This window comes from Cannabis sativa, chromosome 5, assembly GCF_029168945.1.
Source record: "Cannabis sativa cultivar Pink pepper isolate KNU-18-1 chromosome 5, ASM2916894v1, whole genome shotgun sequence".
In the NCBI taxonomy this organism is placed as follows: Eukaryota; Viridiplantae; Streptophyta; class Magnoliopsida; order Rosales; family Cannabaceae; genus Cannabis; species Cannabis sativa.
The window spans coordinates 70,137,374-70,153,421 of NC_083605.1; the positions used below are offsets into that span (position 1 = coordinate 70,137,374).

Here is a 16,048-nt window from a genome sequence, read left to right on the forward strand (position 1 = left end):
ACCTTCCTTTCTCAAAGAATTCCAAGCAGCCCGTGCTAAGCATCAACAACCCCATCGATCACAACCTGCCGCTAATAAAGATTCAAGGCTTTTTCTGAATTCACACATGCGCCAAGATGGACAACCCCACCCCCAGGAAGACTCAAACTAAACACGGATGTTGCAATAGACACTGCTAATAATGTTGTTGGCATTGGGGCGGTTCTAAAAAACTCTAAAGGTTGAATTGTTGCAGCATTGTCCAAACCATTACAAGGTAACTTCAGAGCAAAAGAAATGGAAGCATTGGGGCTTGCCTTCAGTCTACAATGGCTACTATCGAACAACCTTTCGGTGGACCTCATAGAAATAGATTCTCTTTTGGTTATTCAAGGACTGAAATCCTCTCATTTATTTATTTCTGCTTTTCATGCTATACTTAAAGATGTAAACTATCTAGTATGAAATTTCGTATTTTAATATTCCCAGTTTGATTATTTAATTAAATGATTAATTAAATGCGGAATAATAAAACTGGTACTGAAAACAGTTTTCTGTAGTTACAGAATGCAACTCTGTAACTCCAGAGAAACCCAGAAAAACAAACAGTGCATAAAAGAAAAAACACACAAGATTTTTGTACGTGGTTTCAACAATCCTTTCAGATTGTTACTAGTCCACGGGGCCACGCCCAGAGATAAGATTCATTAGATCGGTATCAAAAATACAAAGTAATTGACTTATGCATAAATAGACTCCCTCTTATTGTATGCCGCAAGCTTGATGTATTCCACCTACTAACCGAATCTTGATAAAACTCCAAGTGCTCGAACTCCCTTCGATCACCTTGAAGAGTGCTTGAATCCTCCCGATTCAAGGCTTAAAGGTTATCTCCCGAAAGCCTATACAACCATCTCCCGAAGGTTGTGTGCTTGTATCCTCCCGATGCAAGACTTCAAAAGCAATCTCCCGAAAGCTTGTAAATACCCTTCTCCCGAAGGTGCACTGATGTTCTTCTTCGTTGTAGACTTGAATACAGACTCAAGACAATACAAACAACAAATAAACAGAGTAAGAGTAGAACAACTCTTCTCTACAAATCAAAGACTCTCTTTTCTAAAGATATGAATGAAATTCAAAGATACAAGAGAGGTACCAAGAGAGGTACTAAACAAAGACACTCTTTCCTTAAGATATGAAGGCAATTCTAAGTGTATGAAAGAGATACAAAACCTAGCAGCTATAGGATGTATTTATAATGAATATACATCTCATAGACAGCTTACAATCGGTCTGAACAAGACCTCAACCCACTAGAAACTTCCCTAAAATAATTCTCCAATCAGTCCAGGAATTTCCGTTTCTGTACCTACAGAATCGTGGGCAGTAACTACAACTTTCCTTTTATAGAAAAGGAAAGTTTAGCTCCGGTTTTCTCTTCAAGAAACCTGATCTAAGAAAATGGAAAACTCAGCACAAGATCAGATTACACAGCTGGTTAGATAAAAACGAAATGGGTAACCAAACTTACCATTTTTACCTTTTTTCCAAAAATAGGAAAGCTAGACAACTTTCCTTTCAAGTTTGAATACACCAAATAGGAAACCATATTAATGTATACCAGCCGAAAATATACAATGAATAATAAAATATTTTTGTCAATTAAATATGCCAAAAATGGAATTAACATAGTATCCTATTTTCCACGAGCACAAATCTCTCATGTATCACGATCTGCAAATACTTATGCCCACACTTTGGCTAAGTTCGCTCTTACGGTGGATACTGATTGTTCTTGGTTGGAGACATTTCCATCTCTACTGTTGACTGTTATGTAATTTTTTCAAATTAATATTATAGTTTTTTTCTCAAAAAAAAAAACAACATCTCGTACATGTTTCTCTCGCTCTTTTGTTTACATTCTAAAAATTTATATTTATTTTAATAATTCTTATTTTATTTTAATTGTATTAAGTTTTTTTTTTAATTTTTTTCTTTCAATTTATATTCTTAAAAAATATACCTTTAAATAAAAATAAATTATATTTAAATATTATGACAAAAAAATTAAAATAAAAAATCATATAAAATTTTCTTAAAAAATATATATACATAGTTTAGAAAAAAAAAATATATCAAATTAAAATTAAAATAAGTATTGAAATTAATATAAATGTGAGAAAAAAAATAAAAAAATATTAAGAGCAATTAATAAAAATTATTTAAATTATTTTTTAATAATAGGATGTAATTAGCTTCTTATGTGGTGCAAATAGAACTTCTCATATATTATTAGTAAATATTAATTTACCCATGGGCTACAATTATAATAAAAATTAAGAAACAAACCGCATTTCGCTTGCGGCTGTATTTTTTAAATGATAATTAAGTTATAAAAGTATATCAAATTTTAATTTTTCATATTTTTATATATATATTTTTAATAAAAATATACAAATTATTTTAAACCTCATAAATTATAATTTTTAATTAATTTATTTATTATATATATATTGATTAGTTTTCAAAATATTATCGTTTGAATAAATTAAATTGGTTTTGTTATACCCATTTTTGAAAAATAAAAAAAGTCAACCTTGCGACTTTGACCAAGACTTATAAATGTCAATAAGTTAAGGCATCCTTCTTAAGGGCCCCATGGCACCTCTAAAGGGCTAGAAAACATTAACCAACTATTTGGTGTCGGGACTCACACACTCAAATGTGCCCAGACTAGGGTTCATGGGCCCACGCGAGTATTTTCACCCTAGAGACCTCAATCTGCTAAGGAAATCCACAAGGACTTGACTCATTTAGGCATGAAATGACTTAGATTTGTGCATAAAGTTAAAATAGCATAAAAACCCTATGGAATAAGGCCTATGCGCCCATTGCCCTATGAAAATGCTAGTGCTCTCCAATTTCTGGAGAACATTGCCACAAGGAAGTGGTAGTGCTCTCCAATTTTTGGAGAGCATTGCCACAAGGGAATGACAGTGATCGCCACATACAAAGCACTAGGGGGAAATTATTCAAATGTTTTCCCTCATTACCAAGGAGTGCAAAACAAGTGAAGGAAACTATTTCCCACCAAGGAGCAAGCCTAGCTGACCACTACCATCTTTGTGCATGATGAGTGGCAGTGGTTGGCCATGAAGAAGGGGAGTGAGATTTCTTGCCAAGAGTACATTTTCACCAATAATATGTCAAAATCAAGTGAAAGAAGCCATTAAGTTGTGTAGAAACCACTTGGTCGACCACTGCCACACTTTTGGGACAATTGGTGGCAGTGGTCGACCACCTCATAAGGGGAGGAGTTTCATTGGCCAAGTTGTATTTCCAACATCAATGTATCAAATATAAGTGAGAAAAGTCACCCCAAGGCTTCACAAGCTTCTTATGCAACCACTGCCACTTATTTTGGTGAAAATGGTGGCAGTGCTCTCCTAAGCAATTGGCCAAGAACCAATGTGACCAAAGTAGTTTTCTAGCATCAATGTGACTGAAATAAGCAAGAAACACCATCTATAGCTTCCCATAAGCCAAGGCGGACCACTGCCACTCTCTAGTCCCAATTGGTGGCAGTGGTCTCGCGTTAGGGTTTCAGACATCAAAATAAGGTTTTGGGGTGCCGGGACTCCTAAAATATGACTCACTATCAAAAAACAAGTCAATACACACCCCGAGAAGTCTGAGAACATGCATGGCCGAGCACTGCCATTTGGTCACGTCAATGCTTGCAACTGGGACAAAACAACATAAATTGCTCTTAGTAAAATGGGTATAACTCTCTCATTTTTATCCAAATGACCTGGTTCAACTTGTGTTGGAAAGATAATTTCAAGACAGATCTAAGTATTGGCCTCTGCCATATGTAAAGGCTCCTTTTGAAGGTGGATGTGATCCACGAGATTGACCTTCTCTGGTTGTAGGTTGAGTAAGTTGCTGGCCAAAGCCAGGAAGAGGAGGATGAGTTGAGTACTGTACATAGCTATTATGCATCTAATGACCTCTAGACACAGAATGAGAGCTAGGATTATTCGAATTAGGAAAATAGGGAGAAGAAAAGGTACCTCTACCACGAGTGAATGGTTTCATGTGAGCAAGATTTACTTCGGGCTTTGAGATATCTAATTCTTAAGCCGACTTTTCTATTCAAACTTCCTGAGTCATGAGTAAAGCTTCCATTTTAGGGAGAATATAATGATTTGTTTGTGTATTCACGGAGGTGATGAACACATTGTAATCACTGGTGAAACCATTAAAGATTGCTTTAATGTGTTCAGCTGGAGAGATCTCATGACCAATGGAAGCAAGTAGATCGACCAATCTTTTGATCTTGAGTAAGTAATCACCAAGTGATCCTTGCATTTTGGCATTGTGAAGCAAAGTTTGATACTACCAATATTGGCTTTGTTTAATGTTGTGTAGTACTCCTTGATCCAGATCTAAGAAGTTGTATCACAACCAACCATTCCTGTGAAAATTTTCTCAGACATTGATGATAGCAACCATGAAAAAAGGTTGTTGTCCTGCTACTCCCAATCTTCAAACTCAAAATTGACTGTGTTGGAGATTCGATTAGCTTCAGTGAGGAACTTTGGAGGAGTGAGTAGTGGATCAAGAAATAGTTGTAGTTGACTTCCTTTAATTGATGCAAACACTTGATGTTTTCAAGGTAGATAATTGTGTTCATCAAGTCGAACCGAGAGAGAGTGAGAAAAAGTAACACGAGATGATTTTGGGAGATTATGAGTGGATCCACCGGCCTGAGACGAGCCTCCATTGCTGCTGGGAAAAACAGTTGCCATTGAAGCTAGATTGAAGAAGAAGAAGAAAAAGAAGAAGAAGAAGAAGCTCTGATACCATGACAAGACAAAGAAGAAAGAGAGAAAGAGAGAGAAAAAGATCTTGTATATTCAACCATTAATCAAAGTTGTTACATGATTATATACACAATGAATCAGCTATGAATGCTAAATAGGAAACTTGTTATACGACTCACCTAACGAACTAACTGAATAATTAACTCTAACTACCAAACTAACTAACTTTTCTTAATAACACATATATGGGACCCTTTAACCTCAATCCTAGCGGCAATTTTTCTTTCCGATATAAAGAAATTGTATATAATTTTTTTATATAACAACTTATATTATAGTTATAATTTATAATAGACATTTTAACTATTTAATTTTTTTAATAATTAATAATGTTAAAAATAAAATTCAAATAATGAGTATCGAAGGTTTTATTTATTTATTTTTCTTAAAAAAAAACACATCATATGCAAGAGATTTGGTATGGAGGGATACAAAAATAACTTGAAATTAGTATAATATTTGTTTAATTTTTTTAGATGAAATATCAACTTCATTGAATAAATTAGCATTCTGAATACAAAAGATGTAAAAGTTCACTAAAAATAAAAATATAAAAATGCTATACCAAGAATGTCTAGCAACAATAGAAATATAATATTTGTTTAATTTAGTTTTAAAGAAGTTTGATAATAATCTAATTGGTGAAGAGAGTTGACACTATGTGGATGTGTGGTAGGATTAGGAAAGTGTGGTGGTAGCAGACAATAGAGAAGAGTAATAAGGGTCTTGTCTTGCCTTTCTTTTCTTACGAAAACGCGACGAATATAAATACACGTCTGCTGTCTCTGTCTCCATTTCATACACACACACAAACTAATAACTAAAAACTATCTTCTTCTTAAATTAATTAAACCTAAAAAAACTTTAAACAAAAACAAATACGACAAAGTCAACAAACACATCAAACACATACCCAATTCTCTCTATAAATACATATCAAACTCCTTCATTCAACCACTCAACTCGATCTTTAAATTTTATTCTCTCTCTCTCTCTTATACATATTCAATCCAAACTAACAACAATAACAACAACCCTCTCTCTCTTTTTCTTTCTCTGTTCTTAGTCATGATGCAGATCGGTTCAATGTCGTCACAAGCCACCGCTAACTTGAAATTATCTCCTCTAAACCCATTAACAAGGCGTTCTTCCTCTAACTTAACACGGGTTCATCTCGCTAACCTAGAAAAGCTTCTGCAGAAGCCTCCTCTACCTGAAAAACTTAGTAGCACACAAACTGTTCGACAAAATGTTTCTGAGAATATTGATTCAGGGTCTACCGAGAAAAGGGGGAGGAACCTTTTAGAGGGTCTTAACTTGGCCAGATTATGGCCTGAGATGAGAGTAGCCGACGAAATGTCCCCACGACATCTCAATCGGCTTCAGCAACTTCTTAACAAGACGGGTGAGGGTGAGTATTCGCCCAGAAACAATCTTGGCCGTCGGTGGAGAGAATATCACGGTCGTGATGATTGGGAAGGATTGATTGATCCTCTTGATGAGAATCTTCGCCGTGAGGTTGTACGGTACGGCGAGTTCGTACAAGCCGCTTACCGTTTCTTTCACTCCAACCCAGCCATGCCTCTCGATGAGGCTCCCAAGGCTCGACACGTGGCGTTGCCCGATAGGTCTTATAAGGTAACCAAGAGTCTTTATGCGACGTCGTCTGTTGGTTTGCCGAAATGGGTCGATGACGTGGCACCCGATCTCGGTTGGATGACCCAGAGATCGAGCTGGGTCGGGTACGTCGCGGTTTGCGATGACAAGAGGGAAATCCAACGGATGGGAAGAAGGGATATTGTAATCTCGCTTCGTGGAACCGCCACGTGTCTCGAGTGGGCCGAAAATGTGAGAGCTCAGCTGATCCAAATGCCAGACGAAGAAGGTGAACAAGAACACCAAGCAAAAGTTGAGTGCGGGTTTATGAGTTTGTTCAAAACACGTGGTGCTCACGTGCCGAGTTTGGCTGAGTCAGTTGTTGAAGAAGTCAAAAGACTCATGGAGTTATATAAAGGTGAAGAACTAAGCATAACTGTCACTGGCCACAGCCTAGGAGCTGCTCTGGCCTTACTAGTGGGCGATGAGCTTAGCTCGTGCGCCAAGGGAGTACCACCCGTTGCGGTCTTCTCTTTCGGGGGTCCTCGGGTGGGAAACCGTAGTTTTGCTAACAGAATTAACGAGAAAAATGTTAAGGTCTTAAGAATTGTGAACTCACAAGACGTGATAACTAGAGTTCCAGGCGCGTTTTTAGGCGAATGTAAACCCGAAAAAGAGAAAGCAAAGAAGACGGGTGTTGTTGGTGGTATGCTTGATATGTTGGAGGACAACATGCCCTTAGCATACTCACATGTTGGGACAGAACTTAGGGTGGACACAAAAATGTCACCTTATCTTAAACCTAATGCTGACATGGCTTGTTGTCATGATTTAGAGGCTTACTTGCATTTAGTGGATGGTTTTTTGGCCTCCAATTGTCCTTTTAGATCAAATGCTAAGCGAAGCTTGGCTAGGTTGCTTCAAGACCAAGGATCCAATGTGAAAAAATTGTACACTAGTAAAGCTAAGTCCTTGAGTTTGAATCTTGAAAGGCCTGGGCAGGGAATAATGCACTTCCCTATTAGCTTACCTAGTCCATCTTAAAATAAATGAAAAGTATAGTATAAATTTCTTGTATCTTGATTATATCAAAGTGCTTTGACTTATATATTATTAGAGATACTATATGTTGCACCTTGCACGTATAGTTAAATTTGTACAAAGATGAAGTATACATGTGTATGCATACATAATCAATGCATATGCATGACTCACCCAATATGTGTAATGCAATTACAAAGTTAAAATATTATGGTGTTATATAGCTTTTGTTTATTTACTCTTTACCAAAGATATAATAATAACATGCACAACAACACAATTAACCTTTTTAATTTCTTGTGCACCTCAAACTTTAAATATCAACTAACTTATTTGTATTAATTCAACGGTGGGTGGTGGGCATGTCAAGTGCGATGTAGAAGTGTAGTTAAAAAAAAAAAGGTGAGAAATGTATGAGGTTTCATTTTAAAATTAATAAACAATGTGTGAAATAGTTATTAATTTTTTATATGTTATTAATATGAGATTCTCTAATATTTTCTCAAGATAGAACTATTTTTAGCTGACAAATATGTTAGAGGACTACATCGATCACAAGTGACTTTTAACTTACTATACTATCTCAAAATTACAAATCATCACTATTTTTGCTCTAATTTTTCAGTCAAATACTCGTTAGAATTTTGTTTGTATATCAGTTTTGTGTAAAATTAAATTAATATTATTAGTTAATATATTTTAGATTAATTAGGATTTGGTCTTGCAAATTTTGGCGTGTACCAAATTATGTTCTCTTACTTTTTAAATTATTAAAAAAAGAATTCTCAAAATTAAGATTGTTAAATTCAAGGATTTTCGTCCAATTCTGTTCAATTTTACTAATGCAACTATGGTCCATGTCCTAAATTACGCCTCAAAACTTTGAAATCTACCAAAATGTGCCTCCGAACTTTGACAGGGCCAGCCCTGAGTATAGGCGGGCTAGGCCTGTGCCTAGGGCCCACCTAGCTCAGGGGCCCAAAAAAAATTTGTCCCCTTTTAAAATTACACATTTTTTTATCAATTTTGAAAAATATCACATTTTTTTCTGAATGAGGGCTGAAAAATATTTTTTTTCTATGACCCACTACATTTCAGAGTCGGCCCTGAACTTTGACATATACCAAATCGCGCTCCTTGAGCTTTCGTCTATGCCACACTTCCATTAGATAAATTAAACAAAAAATTATTGAATCCAATCATCTCAATAGTTGGGAGAGAATTTTTAACGGCATAAAAAGTTAAAAAAATATAATTTGGTACATGTTAAAATCTAAATAGCAAAACTCATAATTAATTTTTATTTTTTAATATAAAGTAATTAGGCTTTTTATTTCCTTCCTTTCTCAAACTAACCCGGAAAATCAAAAGTGGCAATTTGTTGGTAAGGTAGTCAATTTCCGCCACCGTGCAGTTTGAAATAATTATAGGTTTTATTAAAACTTTATGTTTAGGTAAACTTGCTCTCCAAATATATTTAAATTCATTCATGTATTATATGATAAGATATATAGAAAAAGTCCATATTGAAACATATAAAACCGAGTACTGCCCTCTTTGAATTGACCCAAGTTAAGGGTCCCAATCTGAAAAATATTACTCTCTTTTTGGTGCAACTGAGATTTGACCTTCGAAACCTCTCGTTTGTTGCTAGCTAGCTGGCTTTAGTTTCTTCATTTAAAGTACGATATATATATATATATATGAGGATTGCTATTAGGCACCATGGTGCCTAACAACTTCTTAATATGTTGCGTTCTAATTAGTTAGCGATATTTTCCAAAAAGTTATTACATTAAACTATATAGCACCCGATATTTAGTTTGACCAATAATAATATTGACACGTAGGAAGATACTAAAAACCTTTATATATTTATCACTTTTATATATTAGCATGCACGGTGTACAAAAATAAATTAATATATTCTATTATTCAGAAGGGAACTCCCTAATAATATTATTACTATAATTGGTTTTTTTGTCGGCATTATTATTATTATTATTATCTGAATATATATTTGTAGTAACGTGTTCAAGTATATACATTGTCATTTTATCTATAAGAAAAGTATATATATTGTCATATATACAGTCACCTTAAAAATAAGCAAACTACATTTAAGAGACAACTTTTGTTATTTGTTTAATAATATGAGCTCATTTATATTAATATTTATATTTAATTAGAGGCTGCATTGATAAATTTAAATTTATTTTACTGTTTATAGCATGACATACTTGGCTTTCTTTTATTGATTATTGATTGATGGCCTATTTTGGAGTACTGGTATTCTTTATATACAAATAATTTATTTTTGAACTTGAAAGAGAGAGAATCAGATACTTTGAAAAGAATATACATACAAACTTATTTTTATGATATCATTCCTGTGTAGGGGCTAAGGTTATTAGTCAAGCCAATTTGTTTGTCAACTTGTATTGAAGTCCGATTGTGTTCTCATATATGAAAATAATATAATAATATCCACTAGATATTAAAAAAAAAAAAAAAAGTGATACTTGAAATACTTTTGTAACAATTAAGATTGAATAACATTATATCTTCAAAATACCATTCTCAATATTTATGAATTCATATACGATGGACTTATGATATTTTTACTTTCTTACACAATTCTCTCAATTGATTGAGACCATGGTTTGAAATGGGTTGGAAACCTACCAAACCAACCCAATTCAAAGACCCACTAAAGGCATGTGTCCAAGTCAAAAGCCCATTCCAAGTAGAGGTAAAGGCACCGCCCACATTGTTTAATACAATAATTACAAATTAACGATTTTTTTTTTTTGAATGAAATATCAACTTCATTGAAATGAATTAGCATTCTGAATACATAAGGTTCTGAAGTTCAGAGGAAATAGGAAAATTAGAAATGCTACCACCAGCATAAAATCGAGACTGCCTAGCAACATAATGTGCAGCACGATTTGCTGATCGTTTAACAAAATATAAATTAACATTGGGCAAAGATAGTAAAGCAGAACGACAGTCCTGAATAACTAAACCAAAAGTCGACCCCATGATTTGAGAGCTTCGGATTGCTTGTACAGTGACTAGGCTATCCGTCTCAACCACAACATGGTCCCAATTTTTGGTTTTGATCCAACTAAGCGCCTCTTTGATTCCCAAGGCCTCAATTACTGCAGCAGAGTAAACTCCACCAAAGCAGCCTGCTCGAGCCTCCAAACAATTGCCAAAGTGATCACGAGCCACAATGCCAAAGCCATATTGTTCTTCTTTTTCAAAAATTGCTGCATCAACGTTTAACTTGATTGTATTAGTTTCGGGTTTGATCCAACGCTCACCTCCATCAACTTTGTTATTTAAGCATAACGATGATAGAGAGTTTTTGTCTTGAGCTTTCTTTCATTGATCAAGTGCAATTGTAGCCAATCCAACAATATTCAAAACAGAAGTGTTTTTCGCTTTCCAAACAGTGTTGTTTCTGGCTTTCCAAAGGGACCAGCAAACCATAGCAACAGTTGCTATTTGTTCTGCAGTGGCCGAGGTAAATATCAGCTCTAACCAGCTGCGGAATTGGCCTCCAGGATCAAAAACAAAGGTAACTCCAACCTTTCTCCAGCAGGCAAGAGCAATGTTGCAGAAAATCAAAGCATGGGATGTGGTTTCGGGTTGAGCTTTGCACACGGGACAAACAGTAGGCACTTCCACATGTCTAAAAACCAGATTGACGCAAGTGGGAAGGTTGTTTGTTGCAGCTCGCCATAAGAAGTTTTTGACTTTGGGGGGTATACACAAGCCCCAAAGTTTATCCCAGAAGCTATGTTCGGTTTTAGTAAGCTGAGTTTGTTTCTGCCTTTGGAGGAGACCGTAAGCACTTTTCACAGAGAATTCTTCAGTATTCTCATACATCCAAGACCAGGAGTCACATGTAGCATTTAGACTGAGAGGAATTCCTAGGATTGCGGCAGCATCCGAGGCACAGAACATGTCCCTAACAACATCAGTATCCCATACTCTAGAATCTGTTATGAAGAGCGAGTCAACATATTTATTCACTAACCCAGGATGATGCACAGATACATACGGATTCTTCAAATTAGGGAGCCACGGATGTTGAAGTATGTTAACATTTGTACCAGAGCCAATAGTTCTCTGAATGCCAGAACGCAAAAGATCTTGAGAACTCCAAATGCTTCGCCAAACAAAGCTAGGATTGTTACCCAACTCGGCAGTAAGGAAGTCCGAATGAGGGTAATATCTAGCTTTGTAAATTTTCCCCGCGAGGAAATCGGGTTTACACAAAAGCCGCCAACCTTGCTTAGCAAGCATAGCAAGATTAAAGTCGTACAAGCTACGAAAGCCCAAGCCACCTTCAGACTTTGTAGCACACATACGATCCCAAGACATCCAAGTTATGCCTCGTCCTTTACTTGAGGATGTCTTCCACCAAAACCGAGCCATCTCCTTCTCAATTTCAAGGCATGTACTTTTTGTTAGAAGAAAGACACTCATTGCGTATGTTGGAAGTGATTGAACCACCGTTTTGAGAAGGATTTCTTTACCAGCACGGGAAAGAACCTTACCATCCCAACTATTAACTCTTGCAATTACTTTATTCTTCAAGAATCCCAGTACTGCATTTTTGTTTCGACCAACAATATTCGGGAGGCCCAGATACAAACTCCCTTCTGATGCTTCGGGCATGACAAGTCTATTGCAAATTTGAGTCCGATTTACAGCACTGGTATTCGGACTAAAAAAGATTGTGGACTTGTGGAAATTAATTTTCTGTCCTGAAGCATTCTCAAAAACTTGGAGTAGATTAGAAATCCCCACAGCTGCACCAGGCGTTGCTTGACAAAACAGATAATTGTCGTCAGCAAAGAGCATATGTGTAATGGATGGTGCCCCATGAGCCACACGACAACCTTGGAGAAGATGCTGAGATTCAAATTTCTTGATAAGAGCAGAGAAGCCTTCAGCGCATATAATAAAGAGATAAGTAGATAATGGGTCTCCCTGACGAATACCACGTGAGGGAAGAATAGGACGCATTCGATGGCCATCATGCATAATAGAATAGCTTACAGATGATACACAAAACATAATCAATCTAACCCATCTTTCAGCAAATCCCATTTGAAGCATCACAGCATGAAGATAACTCCACTCAACCCGATCATAGGCCTTACTCATATCCAATTTAAGAGCCACATAGCCTTTCTTGCCTTTTGTTTTTTGTTTGAGATAGTGCATGACTTCAAAAGCAACCATAATATTATCTGAGATAAGGCGTCCAGGGATGAACGCACTTTGAGTGTCTGAGATAATAAGATCAATAATATCTCTCATCCGATTAGCAAGAACTTTAGAGATCACTTTGTAGACAACATTACAAAGAGCGATAGGCCTCAAATCTCCCATTGTAGCTGTTGGGTTTTATGCCCTAAATAAAACTCGTTACAATCTGATTAGTTATCAATTTAGAAGTGAAGTATGATTACATGTATGTTACATGTTTATGGTTTAATACATATACTTGATATATGCACAAAATCAGTTAAATCCAGAACATATAGTTATTCACAATTACAGTATCGTCAATACAGTGGAATGTGATTGTGATTATATGATTCAAAAGATTTGGTCCCTGTTCATCAGTGTTTTGGATTTACACTGATGTGATAATCAGCGATGAAGTATACTTACACTTGGAGTAAGTGTTATGTTCTTTCCAGAACATTGGCAAAGTATACTGGTTTCGAATGCATGGAGTATGCATTGGACTGGACCGATATTGAACTTGGTTAAAGATATTGTAAACTTACCGTTGTATCTTTCCAAGTCAATGTCAGAAGTTGATCTTAGATTAAGAGAATCTAAATCCTGATATGCTTAGGCTCAATCTCAGGAGTGCTATTATTGTTCTTTGATTTATTAGTTAAAGCCTACCTTTGGGTCAGGATAATACATATATTTTGGGAACATGATAGCATAACTGAATGGGAGTGCTAAACATAAATATGGAAATCTATAGCTTCTACTGGTGTATAGAAGTAAAGTGATGATTCCTTTTGAGCTTAGTTAAATAGAAGTAAATGGATGAGCTCTTGTTTCAGTGACTATATATTAGATCACTAAAACATCATTTACAGGTAACTAAGTGTTCAAATGGGCAAAATACATTGAGGGGTGTAAACGGTAAATTGGTCCCGTCTCGATGTAAATCATCTATATAAAGGATCTCTAAATCACATTAAGATTATAACAATGGTTAAATGAGATAGCATATTGATATCGTGAAACATATGATATGCTCTATATAAGTCTGAGAGTGCAGTTCTGAGTTCTAAGAGTGGATTCAACGAGGAATTAATAAGTTAGGGATTTACTTGGTAAATCGGTTCAACTTATTGGAAGCTCAGAATATAGATCCATGGTCCCCATTCTAGTTGAGACTATACTGTTTGTAAGACTCTATAATTGATTTATGATTAATCAATTATAATTCTAAAAGTTAGACTATGTCTAATTTGTGAATTCTCATAGTTTAGGGATGAAATTCTAAATAAAAGAGTTTCTAGGTTTAATTATTAATTATGAGACTTTGCATGTTTAAATTAATAATTATTTTAAATGATAATATTATTTAATAATCTATTTTAGTTATTAAATAATTAGTTTTGGCATTTAAATGATTAGAATTCGAAAAATGGCATTTTTGGAGAAATAGAAATAAAATTGAGGAAATTGCAAAATCCATGTGAGGCCCATACACACCATGGCCGGCCACCATGATTGCATGTTTCCCAATTATTATTTTCAATTTAATTTGCCATATAATTGCTAATCAAAGCCTAGCCTAAATAGGAAAGTGATGAATCACACTAAATAAGGCAGTTATTCAATTACACAGTAAAAGAGGAAACTATTTATTTGGAAAGTTGTGGTCTTCCATTTTCCTATTTATAGCCGCCCCATCTCTACTCTTCTTGTGCATAAGAAAACTTTGCTTTGCATTGTGTGTGACACGAAATCAAGAGAGAAAACAAGAGAGAAATTTTGAAATTCCTAGTGAGAGAGAAGTGCCCACACACATCATTCAGTACCTCATTATAGTTTGGAAGACTGTGAAGGATCACATCCAACTGAAGAACTTTCGGGCTCAGATCTTGATTATACTCTGCTACAGACAGGAATCAAGGATTAGAGATCTGAGTGGAAGGAGACATTAATTCCGCTGCAATCACTGTAAGTTATTCTTAACTTTTATGTGTTTAGTTCATCGTTTTAGAAGTTCAATATTAGGTTGTTAAATCAACATACTTGTAAGTAGATCTAAGATCCTGGATAAATATAATACCAACAACTGGCACCAGAGCCATGGTAATTGATTTGCTTGCAAGAAATTTGGACTTAAAACGATTTGCTTGTGATTTGGATGGTTTCATGATGTGTCATATTGATGTTTGATTGATGTTTGTGAATTCTGGTAAAAGTAATTGATTGTCTGTATCTTGAATTATTTTTATTGGATAGTTTAGAAAATTCTAAGCAATTTACTTTTTTACAGAACTCGATTTCGATTTAATTTGAATTAGTTATGAATTTTTGAAAATCGGGAAAAATCTAGGTGGTGAGCACCTTCCCTACGCGCGTGGAAATCATGCGCAGGGGTGCTTGCGCCCAGTTTTCTGGGCTATGTCTCCCCTTCCACGCGCGCGGACAGCATGCTTACCACCTGCTATTTTCTTCGTTTTCTTCGATTTTTCATGCTATTTCATAGAATTAAATTCCGATTTTTTGTGTAGTTTTGTATGTTGATTTTTGTTTTTCAAATTTCAAATCTAATTATTAGAAATAAATTAATTTTAATTTTAAAATTAATTTTAGATATTAGTGCAATTTGATTTTGCAAATGGGAAAAATCAAATTTTGCTTACCTCTTTTCTTATTTCTTTTAAAATTTGATTATCTTTTTTTTTTTAAGTTCAGATATTAATTTTTTTTCTGTAACTTGACCTTAATTAAAATAAGATCAAAATAATTATGATAATTTTAAAAGAGGAAATAAGGTATTTTTGTTAACTTTTAAATTTTGTTATTTTTCAATTAAATTAAATTGTAAAATAAGAAAAGGGTATGTATTTACCGTTTTCTATTTTATTATTTGATTTATTAAATAACATGAAATTTAAAAGGAAAGTTAGCAATTTAATTTTGAAATGCATTTAGGTTACCCAAAACCTAATTTTTCAAAATGGTAGGTTTAATTTTAATTTTATTTTTCGAAATATAGATTTAAAATTAAATAAATCCTACATCCAACTATGCAGATCTAACCTTGTTGCAGGAGTATGTGGTTTAGATTGTTTGTAAGTTTTTCTAAAACCTATTATTACTTGATCTAAATTGCCAGGGTTAACTTGTTGACAGATCAAATGATCTGATTTTAACTCATGGTTCAATTGATGATAGATCAAGTAGATAATTTGTAACAGGTAATTTTTACAAACTTCTTTCATCTGTGTATGACCTCGTAACATGATAGGATCCAT

General features: G+C 34.8%; 2 protein-coding genes across 2 annotated transcripts; one reads left to right on the forward strand and one right to left on the reverse strand.

The window, feature by feature from the left end:
• Positions 1-5,715: 5,715 nt before the first annotated feature.
• LOC115717083 (phospholipase A1-Ibeta2, chloroplastic) lies at positions 5,716-7,736 on the forward strand. Its single transcript, XM_030646021.2, has one exon. The coding sequence runs from the start codon at positions 5,934-5,936 to the stop codon at positions 7,503-7,505; it is 1,572 nt and encodes a 523-aa protein (XP_030501881.2). The 5' UTR covers positions 5,716-5,933; the 3' UTR covers positions 7,506-7,736.
• Positions 7,737-10,343: 2,607 nt separating this feature from the next.
• LOC115718027 (uncharacterized) lies at positions 10,344-12,914 on the reverse strand. The gene is made up of 2 exons (XM_030646994.2): positions 10,998-12,914; positions 10,344-10,889 (listed from the first exon to the last, which is right to left on the reverse strand). The coding sequence occupies exons 1-2, from the start codon at positions 12,912-12,914 to the stop codon at positions 10,344-10,346; spliced, it is 2,463 nt and encodes an 820-aa protein (XP_030502854.2).
• Positions 12,915-16,048: the final 3,134 nt, after the last annotated feature.

Bases quoted from the DNA above. Each gene is read 5' to 3' on its own strand.
- LOC115717083 (XM_030646021.2), top strand. From the start codon at position 5,934: ATGATGCAGATCGGTTCAATGTCGTCACAAGCCACCGCTAACTTGAAA.
- LOC115718027 (XM_030646994.2), bottom strand. From the start codon at position 12,914: ATGGGAGATTTGAGGCCTATCGCTCTTTGTAATGTTGTCTACAAAGTG. The intron at 10,890-10,997 runs GTTTGCTGGTCC...GATCAATGAAAG, and splicing joins AAATAGCAACTGTTGCTATG to AAAGCTCAAGACAAAAACTC.